Here is a 16286-nt window from a genome sequence, read left to right as displayed (position 1 = left end):
CATTTTGCGAGGACGGGGTGACATAGCAATGCAGGGGGGGGAGGGAGTGATGTGACGACGGAGGGGTGATGTGTCAGCATCATCACATCAGGCGGTCCTGGGCACTGGCTGCCCCCGCAACACTACTGCTCCCAAAAGCAGGAACATTTATTGGGATACTACTCAAGGATGTTACTAGCAGAGTTTTTCTTAAACACACGTAACATGCACATATAGGGGACACACAACTGTGTGAAGGGATCCTGTGTAGCGATCAAAGGCACAGCTGTATAAGTCAGTTGGGAAACAGTAATGGATACAAACATATCTTCACAGAGAGGAAGAAAGCCACAAACACTATGAATGTCATCAATTTTACTGCACACGAGACAATGAAAGATAGCAGGGACTTTGTGGGTCCTTGGTGAGACTGCTTCAAAGATACGGATCCATTTTTTGCAAAAGTGTTGCATTGCAGGGGCTGTGATGGCAGGATAACCATGCCAAGCGAACCTCTTTGAGAAAAAGTGGAATCTTACAGACAGAAAAGGACTATGGGGCAAGACCTTGTGTGCACATAGACAGTAGACCTAAGAAGGGAAGCAAGGGAGCCACACTACTTTCCTGGAAGGGAACGGGTATGTGACAGAAGTGAGGGGCAGGCAGGTACCACCTCCTGCCTCAAGAGGTGGCTACCTTAGGTCACCTCATGGGCAGACTAGCCATGGCCCCACCACCATCATTTCTGTTTCACTGTTCCTCATAACATCCCTCTGAAATGAGGGGGAATCTTAACTGATGGACTTAATATTTAAGTAACTTAATAATAATAATAATAATAATAATAATAATAATAATAATAATAATAATAATAATAATAATAATAATACAGGTATTTCTATACCGCCTTTCTTGGTCCTCAGATTTCTCCTTAGTCTTTATTCAAGGCGGTTTACATAGGCAGGCAAATTAAATCCCCATAGGGATTTTTACAATTTGAAAGAAGGTTTCTATCTTTCAAGAAACCACAACATTCAGATGTTTCTTTCTTGATCTGGTCGCACATTCTGGCCTCCATCCTCCCACGCTCAGAGCAGATGGAATAACTCGGCTCAGCTTGTCAGCTGCTTCAAGGTCGCACGGTGCCGGTGGCCTCGAACTGGCGACCTTCGGATGTTATCTTCAGGCAAATGGAGGCTCAACCCTCTAGACCAGACCTCCTGCCCACTTAAGTAGTGTGAAGTTTAAAACCTTATTTTTTTTAAAAAAAAAACCTGGGAAGATTTTTAGGATTTTTAGGTGAAGAGACAAAATGTATTGTAGAAGTTTCTACAGAAAGTTGCTAGTCATGAAAAAAAAAAAATCAATCTGTTTCTGCCATTTTACAGAAAGAAATTTCAGCATTGAAGCAGAGCTAATATGAAGTGCTTTGGCACTTTGAATGAAAGGTGCCTCTGCATTCCTTGTAATATCATAGAAACAATCCCGTTCTCCTCATCATGTAATAATATGCTGCTGGGTTCTTTTTTGCAAGCCCCAGGAGTTTTCCTTGCATTTAGATATAAATCTTTAAATAACTATTCTTTGAATTCATGGCATTTAGATTCTCAGCCACTCCAGTTGGAGGAAAGTATTTATTTTGGCTTTCCACATCAATAAGATGTCTTAGCATAGGAAAGTACAAGAAGTCAAATATGTGCATTATTCAGAAGGTGAAATTTTTTTTGCTGTGTTTACTCCCCCTAAAATTGCATGCCTGGTGTAGTAAACAACTCCACACAGGGCCATGGGAAGTGAACTTGTCAAACTATAATTGCATGCATAGAAACTACAGGTTTAATGTCACATTTTAAGCGATTTCATTGTCTTTTAGGAGGCATCACTTGTTTTAACTTCAGCAAATGTTCAGTCATATCATTTTCTCTTGAATAATATATATGAATAAATCAGCTGTGCTGGTATTACTTTAACCTGTTTCTGTCCAAGCCATAAGTACATTTGGTCCCTGTTGTGTAGAGGCAATCTTGGGCAGAAATAGTTTAAATAAATAGCTTGCGCCTCTCACTTATAAAAGAAAATAATTGAAATTTACATCGAGGATAGTCAGGACTATGCTAGCTGTGGTAACAAGCCCAATCTACGGTTGGTAGGATGGATGGGGTGAAGGGAAACTGTGGGATTTGGAGCCTCTCTTCCCTCCTCATTTAGCCACCCCCCTGAACTCTGCTTGATGGCTTCAGGTCATGTCATATGTAGACTAGCTCTGCATGGGAACCAAAAGAACACCTTTTGTTTTGGGGGGAGGAACCTGCTTTTTGCTTTCTGGAAACTGGATTAACAGATCTAAAAACCAAATTTGGCCTGTCACTCTGTAAAGACCCTATTCTATTTGTTTTAGACACAATAAAGACAATAGTTTTTGGTTTTGTTTGGTTTTTTAAGCCAAGAAGTACTACTAGAATACATTGATCATGCCTCGTTATCCATTGAGGGTTCCTTTCTGGAACCCCCAGTGGAGTAAACAAAAAATTAGTAGATACCGAATCAGTGGAAAAATAGCTTTAAAGACCCACTTCCAGGTTACTTGCTTCTCCATTGTCGCCCCAGAATGCACTGGTATAAATGCTATACCACATTTAGCCACTAGATGAGGTGGATAATGGAATCTAGTGGAATGAAATGAGAATATTTTAACAGCACAAAGGTAAGAAATTGGATTGTGGTACTTTTTTCCTTGTTACAACGCATTTAAAAGTGGACTTCAGTATCAGTGGTGAGTCAATCAGTGGATACCAAATCAGTGGGTATTGATTCCACCTGTGGATATTATTCCACCTGTATAAGGAATGTCAAAATGGAAAATCTGTATAAAGCTTACAGATGGGAGGTATATTTCATGGACTCTAATCTTTCCATATGAATGACCAGTTGTTACAACCCCTTTGTCTAAGGTGGGGTGCATGTATTCCAAGCATCACATAAATGTTGGCTTTCTTTTGCATTAAGCTTACAAAGCAGATTCAAACTGCATTTAGCACCATGTTGTGTTCCTTCTGAAAGTGGGTTGCAGGACAATTTAAGATAGCAGCATCATAGGACCCCCCTTGACCAGAAGTAAAATGTTGGCAGAAGGCACTCTGGGCTGAAAAATCAAGCAACCCTCCAGGAAACCCGCCAGAGAAGTGGTTGGCCCTCTGGATGGTGAGGGAGGGAAAGGGGAGATAAAAGGAGACTTAGAGATGGCAGAGAAATTAAATGAGTTCTTTGCATCTGTCTTCACGGCAGAAGACCTCGGGCAGATACCGCTACCCGAACGGCCCCTCCTAACCGAGGAGTTAAGTCAGATAGAGGTTAAAAGAGAAGATGTTTCAGACCTGATTGATAAATTAAAGATCAATAAGTCACCGGGCCCTGATGGCATACACCCAAGGGTTATTAAGGAATTGAAGAATGAAGTTGCAGATCTCTTGACTAAGGTATGCAACTTGTCCCTCAAAACGGCCACGGTGCCAGAAGATTGGAGGATAGCAAATGTCACGCCTATTTTTAAAAAGGGAAAGAGGGGGGACCCGGGAAACTATAGGCCGGTCAGCCTAACATCCGTACCGGGTAAGATGGTGGAATGCCTCATCAAAGATAGGATCTCAAAACACATAGACGAACAGGCCTTGCTGAGGGAGAGTCAGCATGGCTTCTGTAAGGGTAAGTCTTGCCTCACAAACCTTATAGAATTCTTTGAAAAGGTCAACAGGCATGTGGATGCGGGAGAACCCGTGGACATTATATATCTGGACTTTCAGAAGGCGTTTGACACGGTCCCTCACCAAAGGCTACTGAAAAAACTCCACAGTCAGGGAATTAGAGGACAGGTCCTCTTGTGGATTGAGAACTGGTTGGAGGCCAGGAAGCAGAGAGTGGGTGTCAATGGGCAATTTTCACAATGGAGAGAGGTGAAAAGCGGTGTGCCCCAAGGATCTGTCCTGGGACCGGTGCTTTTCAACCTCTTCATAAATGACCTGGAGACAGGGTTGAGCAGTGAAGTGGCTAAGTTTGCAGACGACACCAAACTTTTCCGAGTGGTAAAGACCAGAAGTGATTGTGAGGAGCTCCAGAAGGATCTCTCCAGACTGGCAGAATGGGCAGCAAAATGGCAGATGCGCTTCAATGTCAGTAAGTGTAAAGTCATGCACATTGGGGCAAAAAATCAAAACTTTAGATATAGGCTGATGGGTTCTGAGCTGTCTGTGACAGATCAGGAGAGAGATCTTGGGGTGGTGGTGGACAGGTCGATGAAAGTGTCGACCCAATGTGCGGTGGCAGTGAAGAAGGCCAATTCTATGCTTGGGATCATTAGGAAGGGTATTGAGAACAAAACGGTTAGTATTATAATGCCGTTGTACAAATCTATGGTAAGGCCACACCTGGAGTATTGTGTCCAGTTCTGGTCGCCGCATCTCAAAAAAGACATAGTGGAAATGGAAAAGGTGCAAAAGAGAGCGACTAAGATGATTATGGGACTGGGGCACCTTCCTTATGAGGAAAGGCTACGGCGTTTGGGCCTCTTCAGCCTAGAAAAGAGACGCTTGAGGGGGGACATGATTGAGACATACAAAATTATGCAGGGGATGGACAGAGTGGATAGGGAGATGCTCTTTACACTCTCACATAATACCAGAACCAGGGGACATCCACTAAAATTGAGTGTTGGGCGGGTTAGGACAGACAAAAGAAAATATTTCTTTACTCAGCGCGTGGTCGGTCTGTGGAACTCCTTGCCACAGGATGTGGTGCTGGCGTCTAGCCTAGACGCCTTTAAAAGGGGATTGGACGTGTTTCTGGAGGAAAAATCCATTATGGGGTACAAGCCATGATGTGTATGCGCAACCTCCTGATTTTAGGAATGGGTTAAGTCAGAATGCCAGATGTAGGGGAGAGCACCAGGATGAGGTCTCTTGTTATCTGGTGTGCTCCCTGGGGCATTTGGTGGGCCGCTGTGAGATACAGGAAGCTGGACTAGATGGGCCTATGGCCTGATCCAGTGGGGCTGTTCTTATGTTCTTATGTTCTTAGGGAAAACTGTGCCAAGTTTTCATCATTTTCAGTATGAAAACTACCATTTCAAAGGGTGCAAAAATGATTCTGCAAATCCGACACCTTCATTCACTCTTTCACAATTGTGCCTTTCACAGCACTGGTTCTGAACCTATGCTGCTTTAGCTGAATTCTGATCTACTTGGAAGTGGAAAGCTGCACTCTTTTTTGATTCACGCTATTGCTTGTAAGCGTGTCTATGTGCTACTGCATATGAATTGACTCTCACAAAGTTCCCTGGCTGTGTACTGAAGTGCATAAACACCTGGGTTTCATTGCAGAAAGAAAATACTGTAATTCTGTAAGCACATTGCTAATGTGAATTAAAATCCTTTTTTAAAAGGCTGTTGCTGTAGGCTGATGTGCGTAAATGATGAACCTAAAAATAATTTTGGAAATACCAGTCCAACACTCTTCCCCCACCCCCACAAACATCTATGAAAAACAATGCCCCAGATGGATACTTCTTGAATAGTGCAAAATACATTCACAAAAGCTGGCTTTTGATCACTCTAAAAACCTTCCTGAAAATCAGCCACATGTATACAAAACCAGTTTGTAAGAAGCAAACCCATGGGTTTTACATGAAGCCACACAACTCCCTCATTTTTATAGGGTATTTTTATGATAGATGTCTTTAAAAGGGGATTGGACAGATTTATGGAAGAAAAGACCATTTCAGGTTACAAGCCATGATGAACATATGCAACCTCTTGGTTGTCTTGTGTGCTACCTGAAGTATCTTGTGGGCCACTGTGAGATACAGGAAGCTGGACTAGCTGGACCTTTGGCCTGATCCAATAGGGCTCTTCTTATGTTCCTATTATGATTCAGAGATAGAGATAGGAAAGGAGAACCAAAGAAATGGTACATGAGGTCCCATAAATTTGTGATACATTTCAATGTGTACATGAACAAATTTAAAAGACTTGTGGATCTCTCATACTGACCTGCTGAGAGAAGAGAAAATAATGCTGGGTTGATATATTTTCGCTAGATTGCTTTTAGCATATAAAATAATTTCTAATCTGTACAGTTCTCAAAAAGTTCATATTTTGGTCTTTTTTGGGGGAAAAAAAATTAGAAAAAAAAATTAGAAGTTAACACGTTAGTGACAGTCTAAACACCAGACATTTCTGATGAAGTAAGTTTTTCCACATGAGGATTTGTTGACAAAAACATCAAACCATGTGAAACTGACACATTAAAAATGGTTGAGAAAGTTACTATAACCTGTTTCTTATATTACTTTTGCCAAGTTGGGAGCTTTGTGTGTGAAGCATTTTTTTAGAATGTCAGTGCAACCACCATCATGTCCTCTTAGGTCACCTGAGGGGGCTGTTCTACAAAAGCTGCCTCTGTCCCAAGTAAGAGGGATGGCAGCCTTCTCTGTATTGGCACCACAACTATGGAACTTCCTTCCATGGGAACTGAGAACTTCTTCCTTCCTCATCACCTTTCAACAAGGGCTCAAAACACACCTGTTTCATTTGGCATTTAGTTGCTGAGTGGATATTTGCTCTCTGGGCCTGTGAAATACAAACATGACTTGATAGCTTCCCTGGACTAATTTGTTCCCCATTGGCCCACTGATATTGGTTAGATTTTGCTCTGTTTTGATTTACGTTTTCAATGTTAAAAATCCAATGTTTTAATGCCTTGTTTGATGTTTTTTACTTGTAATGTTTTATTTATTATAAAGTTTTGTAAGCCACCTTGGGCATTTGCTCTGGCATGGGAAAGGTGGGATATAAATTTCTTAGGTAAATAAAATAAATAAAGCACCCCCACATATGACTTTCCATCTCACAAAGGACCCTTTTCATATACAGGACATCCCAGACAGTTAAGATCCATCCAATTCATCATTTCTGAAGAAGCTGCAATACAAATGCAGTGCAATAATCTGGCCTCAGTCACTGATCAATGTAAACATTGTACTTGAACTGGAAGTGAAAGTGACTCATTTTCTGTGATTCTGACCACACAATATACACTGCTCAAAACAATAAAGGGAACACTCAAACAACACAATGTCACTCCAAGTCAATCACACTTCTATGAAATCAAACTGTCCACCTAGGAAGCCACACCAATTGACAATCAAGTTCACATGCTGTTGCACAAATGTAGTAGACAACAGGTGGAAATCATAGGCAAGTAACAAGACACCCCTAATAAAGGAGTGGTTCTGCAGGTGGTGACCACAGACCACTTTGCAGTCCCTATGCTTTCTGGCTGATGTTTGGGTGACCTTTGAATGCTGGCGGTGCTGTCACTCTAATGGTAGCATGAGGCGGAGTCTGCAACCCACACAAGTGGCTCAGGTAGTGCAGTTCATCCAGGATGGCACATCAATGCGAGCTGTGGCAAGAAGGTTTGCTGTGTCTGTCAGTGTGGTGTCCAGAGCATGGAGGCGCTACCAGGAGACAGGCCAGTACACCAGGAGACGTGGAGGAGGCCGTAGGAGGGCAACAACCCAGCATCAGGACCGCTACCTCCGCCTTTGTGCCAGGAGGAACAGGAGGAGCACTGCCAGAGCCCTGCAAAATGACCTCCAGCAGGCCACAAATGTGCATGTGTCTGCTCAAATGGTTAGAAACAGACTCCATGAGGGTGGTATGAGGGCCCGAAGTCCACAGGTGGGGGTTGTGCTGACAGCCTGACACCGTGCAGGATGTTTGGCATTTGCCAGAGAACACCAAGATTGGCAACCTCGCCACTGGCGCCCTGTGCTCTTCACAGATGAAAGCAGGTTCACATTGAGCACATGTGACAGACGTGACAGAGTCTGGAGACGCCAGGGAGAACATTCTGCTGCCTGCAACATCCTCCAGCATGACCGATTTGGCAGTGGGTCAGTAATGGTGTGGGGTGGCATTTCTTTGGGGGCCGCACAGCCCTCCATGTGCTCGCCAGAGGTAGCCTGACTGCCATTAGGTACCGAGATGAGATCCTCAGACCCCTTGTGAGACCATATGCTGGCGCGGTTGGCCCTGGATTCCTCCTAATGCAGGACAATGCTAGACCTCATGTGGCTGGAGTGTGTCAGCAGTTCCTGCAAGATGAAGGCATTGATGCTATGGACTGGCCCGCCCGTTCCCCAGACCTGAATCCAATTGAGCACATCTGGGACATCATGTCTCGCTCCATCCACCAGCGCCACGTTGCACCACAGACTGTCCAGGAGTTGGCAGATGCTTTAGTCCAGGTCTGGGAGGCGATCCCTCAGGAGACTATCTGCCACCTCATCAGGAGCATGCCCAGGCATTGTAGGGAGGTCATACAGGCACGTGGAGGCCACACACACTACTGAGCCTCATTTTGACTTGCTGTATGGACATTACATCGAAGTTGGATCAGCTTGTAGTGTGTTTTTCCACTTCAATTTTGAGTATGACACCAAACCCAGACCTCCATGGGTTAATAAATGTGATTTCCATTGATGATTGTTGTATGATTTTGTTGTCAGCACATTCAACTATGTCAGGAACAAAGCATTTAATAGGAATATTTCGTTCATTCAGATCTCGGATGTGTTGTTTAAGTGTTCCCTTTATTGTTTTGAGCAGCTTAGTTTGAGTCTGTAAGGGCTACATTGTCCTATGATTGAGATGGGCCCAGCACTAAATTATTGTTTCCTGCCCTGTACAGTTTGCCAAGGCAAAACGATTGATTTGAACATGGACAACTGTTGCAGGTGTTATCTGAGAGCAGAGAAAAGAAAATGGGGAATAAACAACTGGCCTACATTTGTCTGCTCAAGAAGAAATACAGCTTTTGTTTCAGAGGAAGTGGAGACTTTTCACAACACCTCCAGAGTATAGTTAAGCATTGCCAGTGGTCTTAGCCAGCCATTAGCACATTATCTTGAGGATCTACATCATTACTTTAGATTAGATTCACTTAATTAGCCAGCTGGTACTCTTCTTGTCAAACTGATAAACAAGCTGTGCTTCACAGTTCCATAATGGGGAGACCAAAGAATAGAAGGGTTTCTATTTAAACACACACACACACACACACACACACATATATAGGAAAATAGTCTTGATAGTTATTACACATGAATAAGTTTGTTGACTGTGTTGAGCATTTAACACAACATCCAAAAAAGAAGTTACTTCATACAACTTCAGTGGATATCCACTGCAAAGGTACTATGGACCCAATCCTATCCAACTGTCCAGCACTGATGCAGCCATGTCGACAGGGTGTGCGCTGCATCCTGTGGTGGGAGGGCAGTCGCAGAGATCTCCTCAGGGTAGGGGAATGTTTGTTTTCTTACCTCAGGACTACAATGTAGCTGCATTGGCTCTGGAAAGTAGGATAGGATTAGGTCCCTTGTAAAGTACGTTCCATAGTGACAGACGTGTTCCAGGTGTGGAGGTGCTAGACCTTTATGCCAGACTGCTCTGCCTTTCTCTGTGTTCTGAAAACCATGGCCAACAGAAACCAGAGAGTCAAGAATGTTTTTGCCTACCCTAACCCTTGCTACCACCTACCCCTTTTGCCTACCACCACCCTGAAACCCCGAGTGCATTTGTGGATCATCGCAAAAGATACATTTTACAGAAAGCATGTATAATGATTCAGGAATTTTTGGTCAAATGCGGTATTTGCTAATTTCCTTTTACTTCAGTAAATTAAAAATAAGAATAAATGAGAAATCATTAGCAGATAATAGACTTATACCATTGTACAACTAGTCTTGTATAAGTTTCGTTCCCTGTTCATAGTGAATTCTTATTGCATTAACGGTAACTGCTGGCTGAAGGTTTTAGCAAACTCTTGTTAATAAGGAAATGTGTCTCTTCCAGATGAGTCCATGGTCAGTACATTCTGCATTTTTCTCTTCAGTGTACAGTTTAACAAAAGAAAGATTTCCAGGTTAATCAAGAAGCATGCAGTGTGGGAAGGAGGGTAAACAGTTGGCTGGCTCACCACGTCTCAAACATTTTAATAGCTCTACAATGGCATGCAATTTAATTAGCTTGCAGAGTGAACATATATCCATGTCATGTTGTCCAAATAATGAGCAAAGAACACTGTTTAAGCAGAAGTGTTCTAGCCTCAAATTAATCAGAGGATGACTTCAACAATTGATGGCCTAATTTGAAAATATCACGAAGGCTTCATTTGGGCATAATTTCCATCCAGGTCTTGTGTAATTTTTATGCTATTACAAAATCAAAGAGAAGCTAATTATGTTCTTTCTTTCTTCCCTCCTTCATATCTTGCAGGCAGTAAGTACAGACCCAGTTCCAGTGAAGCTTCACTATGACAAATCACATGATCAAGTATGGGTACTCAGCTGGGGGAGCTTTGATAAGAACTCTCCCACGCTACAGGTTAGTGCTCTTATCTTGGTACTTTAGGTGAAAGTCAGGCTCATTATATAGTCCTAGGATGCACATAGGAGCATATTTGTTTCAAAGTTTGCAAACATTACGTGCATCATACATGTGAAAGCTATCCTGCCAACAACAAAGTTCAGTTACATGTTTTCTTATTGATGTGTAAAGGCCCCAAATGTTGGAGACATACAATGTTGGAGTCACTATTTAGAAAGTGACCACCCTTTGGCTAAGCTCATTCTTAGTTGGCACTTGATCATACAAAGCAGCCTTCTACCAAGTCAGACCATTAGCTCAAAATTGTCTGCACTCTGGTGGCAGCTCCCCAGGGTTTCAGAACAGCACCTTTTCCAGCTTCATGTGGAAATGTTAGACCTTGCACCTTCTGCATGCAGAGCATGTGCTGCACCACTGAGCTATGTGGGAGAGCCACTTTTGATTAATTCTGACTATACTTTGATTTAGGACACAATCCTTTCCAACTTTCCAGCTCTGATGCAGCTGCAATGCAGCCCTGAGGTTAGGGAACAAACATTCTCTTAACTTGAGGAGGCCTCTGTGACTTCCTGCTGCACCACAGGATGGGCAGTGATAGGGGAAAGGGTCTCTTGACTGTGAGATGAAGAAAGGAATGGGTACAAATGAGTAATATTATGTCTAATTCCTAAAGACTGCATTACACCAAATATTTCCCAGATTTCACTGTTGAGAAGAGATGACCACAGATGTCTGTGTTGCTTATTATAAACAATAATAGCTACAGACAGTAAAGTCTGTTATGTTGGACGAATGGTAGTTTCCTTTAGAAGTAGTTTATAACCCAGTGGATTATAGTGTCTTCTCATTTCATCAAGCCACTTTCGTTCTCTATGAGGCATTAGCTTTGTAGTGTAATAGCTAAATGAGAGTTTCTCTGAACACAGCTGCGCAAGCTTTGCATCCCATCTTGAATATAGCTTGGAAATAGTTTAGGTAGCATGTGATAACATTTGCTGAATTTGGCTTTGGTTATTTTGGCAGCATTTGTTTCAAAAGAGATGATAACAATTAAATGGGTAATGAAATAGACTTTAAAAAAAAAACCAACAGATGTTTTAATGGGTATATTTTTAAATATAGACCTGGGATGTCAAACATAAGGCCTGCGGACCATATGTGGCCCCTAGAAGCAGTTTATCTAGCCCTCGTTTTAACTGGGCTCTCCCAGCTTGATAACTGGGCTTGCTCATATCTTGAAAATATAAACAAGATTTGCACATTTTTTCTGCCGTTTCTAGAGATAGTCCCAGTTCACGCTCTCAGCCTTCGTTCTTTCTTCTTGGCAACAAAGAGTTCCTCATTACTGAGGTCCTCTGGAAAACACATCTATTTAGCCGTTCCCCCCAGAGTCCTCCCAGGTTCCCTGCTACTGCACTGAGTGTTAACTCCACCTCCTGCAATGAGTTTCTGTGTGAAAACAAAGTGCTTATTTCTGACCACCATCTGCTTAATGATGTCACTTCCAGCCCTCAACCAGCACCATGAATATTAACTTTGGCCCTCTATATGAAACAAGTGATATAGACTGTAGTGTACTGTCCTGATTTGGCCCAAAATGTCATATACATGCTGGATGGAGGTCAAGCACAGGGACAGGTATCTCAGTCACTGTGTTTGAATGAGGTGTAATTGAGCTGCACAAAAGCGTTAAAGGAATGGGTAGAAAAGAGACACATTGGGGATGGGATGGCAGAGCAGGTCATTTTTGTTTTGCTCTCGTGAGGGACTTTGGTCAAAAAGAAAACAGCTGAAAATAGTAATAAAGAAAACAGCTGTTTTGGTGCAAATTATTCATTGCATGAGTTGCAATAAGCTGTTATAATTCAATAGCAGTGGCCTAGGAACCACAACAAAAACAACTTTCTCCTTGTACACGCATCTGTAAAAGCCATGCTGTAGTGTATACCATTGTATAGATAGTACAATATAGGAGGATCATCAGTTGTGACAATTGCTTGATTCAGTGAAAACCATGGAATTTAGTTACAAACCTAGACTCATAAAAGACTTACCATTTTACTTGCTTGCATAAGATGTTAGCAGAAATTCCCAGGATCACAGAAGGTGTAAAAAGTACTGCCACAGGTACATGGATTTCACATGTTTGGTTTGTCCATGTAATTGATTGCCCATGCTACTGGAATAGTCAGCTAACAACTGAGTTCTTCCCTCTGCCCTTCCCATTCTCCACCCTGATCTTCCCCCAAATCACCCATGAACCACCCCCCCCACTGCCACCTAACCTGCTCAGGTGGAGCTCCTGCACGCTACTGTTGCATATGTGGGGCCTCTGGCCATTTGTGCTGGCAGTCCTACAGTGCCTGACAGCAGCGTGCTTTTTGTGATACCATACTAGGACTTGAAGTGGCAGATCAAGAGATCCACCACTATAAGGCCATAATAGAATTGGGCTGCCCATGTGTGAATGAGACCTAAGAATTCCATTGTCTCACAAATGATGAATTGTAGTAAAAATGTAGTTTGTCCCTGTATTTTGGTTTTTTTCAATTTAAATAGCAGTGACGGGTGGGTGATGGCACATGGGGAAGGTATATAACCTTTTTTTTCTGTACTGTGAAAATGCCCTTCCTGCAAAGCCGTTATCTTCCATTATCTGAGAAGAAAGCTTCCATTTGTCATCTGATAAGTTTACATATGGTGGGTATTTTGTCTGGGCAGAATTGTTGCAACGCAAGCAAACGTTGAGTACCAGATTTCACAGTAAGCAAAAAGAATTTTGGCATGAATTTGAACAAAGCGCACATCAAGCAACCATGGGAGGAATTTTCAGGACAGCCAAAATAGTTTTGATAAGACTTGTAAAATTTTTCACAGGGTTTCTACACATCCCTACTACAGATGAGTAAGACATATTCATTTCTTAGAATTTCTACACAATTCAGTCATACCTTATTACTGCTGGTTTGTTTTTTCACAACAGACAGACATACAAACAGACAAACCTCAAGGGAAATGGAATCAAGTCCTTAAAAATATAAATTAAGTATTTACATATGTATTGCATCACTGGTACTCAAACTTATTGGGAGTAAATCTCCCTAGATAAGTCTTTGGGGAAGGGGAGGAAAGGTAGCAAGATGATTCCCAGAATCATGCAACTGCAGGGGAAGGGGATCTATTTTTAAAATTCCCTTACCTGCTGCCAGGGTCCAGGTGGCGCAGGGAGCCCCGTAGAGTGCTCTGCAGGCTCCCTACAGCATGTAGAAAGTGAAAGTAGTGATCGAGACCCACTTCCAGTTTCACAATTGCTACCAGGACTTGGGTTGCAATTGCTACTTTCACTTTCTCCAAGCCACAGGGAGCCCTGCAGAGCACTCTGTGGGGCTCCCTGAACTATCCAGACCCTGGTAGCAGCTAGGGGAAGTTTAAAAATACCTCCCCCTTCATGATCATGGGGATTGTGTCGCTGCTTTCCCCCTGCCCCACCCCATAAAGAAAAAAGGTTATGACCCACCAGGTTGAGGGCCACTGCATTACATTATCTTCATTTTGGGTGAGCATATCCAAATAAGTGGGAATGGCTGTATCTTTAACATAGTTTAATCATGCATACTAGATTCAAATGAATAATCAGAGTAACAGAAGGTGAGTAATTGCACAATATGTCCTCCAGGTGATAACCCAGGCCAGTGGAAGTGTTTCTCACCATACCATTCATACTCAGCCTGTGGGGAAGCAGTTTGACAGAGTGGATGATTTTTTCATTCCATCTACAACCCTCCTCATCACTCACATAAGGTAAGTGGCAAGCAAACTATAGTATAGGAAAGACCTGCGAGACTTCAAATATATGTACTTCAAATATATTTTCTTTGTATACAGAGTGCTCAGAGTGCTTACAAACGGTTGTTGCATTTTGTCATCACAATAATGCTGTGAAGGAGGCAACTGATCTGAGAATACTCAGTGAATGTCATGGCTGACAATTGAGATTTGCACTCCCTAGTCCCAGTTGAATAGACTGTCAACTACATCGTATTGATTGTATCTGTAATACAGCCACAAGTTCTTCTGCTGTTGTGCGGTTACCAGCAGACTTTTAAAACACAAGTAGCATGCTCACAGGGTGGGGAAAACAAGTCAGGGACCCAGTGTATTGGTCGATGGCACGACTGTCTAATTTGACTGTGAATGGAAAACAAGGTAACGGTGCACCAAATTTACCGAAGCTCTCAAAAATCCAAAACAAAGGGTTCAAACTTGATTTAACTGAATCAGCTCACTCACATGTGTTCCAGACAGGGGGATTTTTACCTAACATTCAAAGAACAATGGACACCCAAAGAAAGCAGATAGAAAGGAGAAGACATGACAAGAGGGAAGGAAAGAAGAGTTCTTTGAAGAAGAGGCAAAAGAGGGGGGAAATGTGGGGGAGAAGAGGCCTAGCACCTAGCACAGGTGTACGGGTTTAGATGTATATCTCCTTCATACTTTGAATTAAAGGAAATAAACAGAAATACAATATATCCCATGTGACATGGCATCCTTCCTCCCAACATCACGTTCCCTATGCATTGTGAGAGGTTTCTCTACAGTCTTCTGTATCCTACCGCACCGTCTTGAACCTCTGACCGGCAGACCATTCTTCTTTTCTACAGCCCACTATCTATAATTAAGTGAAATTTCACTTTCCATTCATATACGTGGACATGGAGGGTTTTTTTTTTTTTTTTTACCTTGCCTTGGCTTGGGTCATCTGGAGCTGTGTGGTCTGAAAGCACCTTTGACATGATGTCATTGGCTTGCTACTGCTTCCTACTTGTATGATTGCAGCATACCTTTTGTAGGGGGGAGGGAGATTGTGCATGTGCCAATGTGTAGACACACAGCTGGACCTGGTAGCTCTCACAGGATTCTTAGTGCCATATTATATGTGCAAGCGAGAGTTATTGCATCTGTTTTAGAAGCCCAACTCTTCAGCTATGCTTTGTATCTTAAGTTTATGGGCAGCCCAATCCTAAACTAACTTGCACTGGTGGGACATGCATTGTGCACAGTTGCAAATGTGCCGTAAAGCACATTGCAACCATGTGGAGGCCAGTGCTGCCAATGAAGGGGCCTGTGCCAGCAGGCCTCTGGCATTGGAGCAGCGCCCGCTGATCTGGGTAAGGCAAGTGCTGGGCATCAGAGAGTCAGTGGGAAGGGTGGAATGGCTTGGGGAGGGGGTGTTTTGGGGCAGGGGGAAGGTGGGGAGGAGGGACATTCAGGCCCAGGAGGGGGGCAGGGATGGCAAAGGAAGCCTTCACCACATCCTCATCCTCATCCTGGGCCTGAAATCCCTACAAGAGGCTACTCAGTTCTGCACCAGCAATTTAGCTGATGCAGATCCGACCCATAGAGGCTGCCAGGGCTCAACACAGGCAGGTAAAGTAAATGTTCCCGTACCTCGAGGAAACCACTGGCCGCCTCTCTGCCCACATGTGATACAGCACTGCACGTGCTGTTTTAGCACTGCAGTATCGCACCACGGGCAGCCTGGTTAGGACTGGGCTGTTAGTCACCTCTAAGGAAATTAGTCATGACTAAATCCAGTTCATTTCATGCAGGATATGTAATCTTGGCTTGCTTTGGTTTACAAGTCCCCAGAGCAATCAAATACGTGTTTATTCAGAAGTAGGTCCCATTATGTTCAATGAAGCGAACACCCAAGTAAGTGTGTATAGGATTGCAGCAATAGAATGCCCTGTTTTCCCATGTACACAGTCAGTGCTGTATTAATCATTAAAAATATAGGAAGAACTAATTTAAAGCATTTCTGAATGCTGTTGAAAGTTACTATCAGTGTATAATCAGTTCCTC

General features: G+C 43.0%; 1 protein-coding gene across 1 annotated transcript in view; it reads left to right on the top strand.

Moving 5' to 3' along the window:
* FSTL5 (follistatin like 5) overlaps positions 1–16286 on the top strand; it is a 426493-nt gene that overhangs the window by 390112 nt on the left and 20095 nt on the right. Inside the window, exons 13-14 of the mRNA XM_066632896.1 lie at positions 10314–10421; positions 14101–14225. Of these exons, the coding sequence (XP_066488993.1) occupies positions 10314–10421; positions 14101–14225 (233 nt within the window). The remainder of the gene's footprint in view (positions 1–10313; positions 10422–14100; positions 14226–16286) is intronic.

This window comes from Tiliqua scincoides, chromosome 6, assembly GCF_035046505.1.
Source record: "Tiliqua scincoides isolate rTilSci1 chromosome 6, rTilSci1.hap2, whole genome shotgun sequence".
Lineage (NCBI taxonomy): Eukaryota > Metazoa > Chordata > Lepidosauria > Squamata > Scincidae > Tiliqua > Tiliqua scincoides.
The sequence above is the reverse complement of the archived record's forward strand: the minus strand, read 5'-3'. Positions and strand labels throughout refer to the sequence as shown.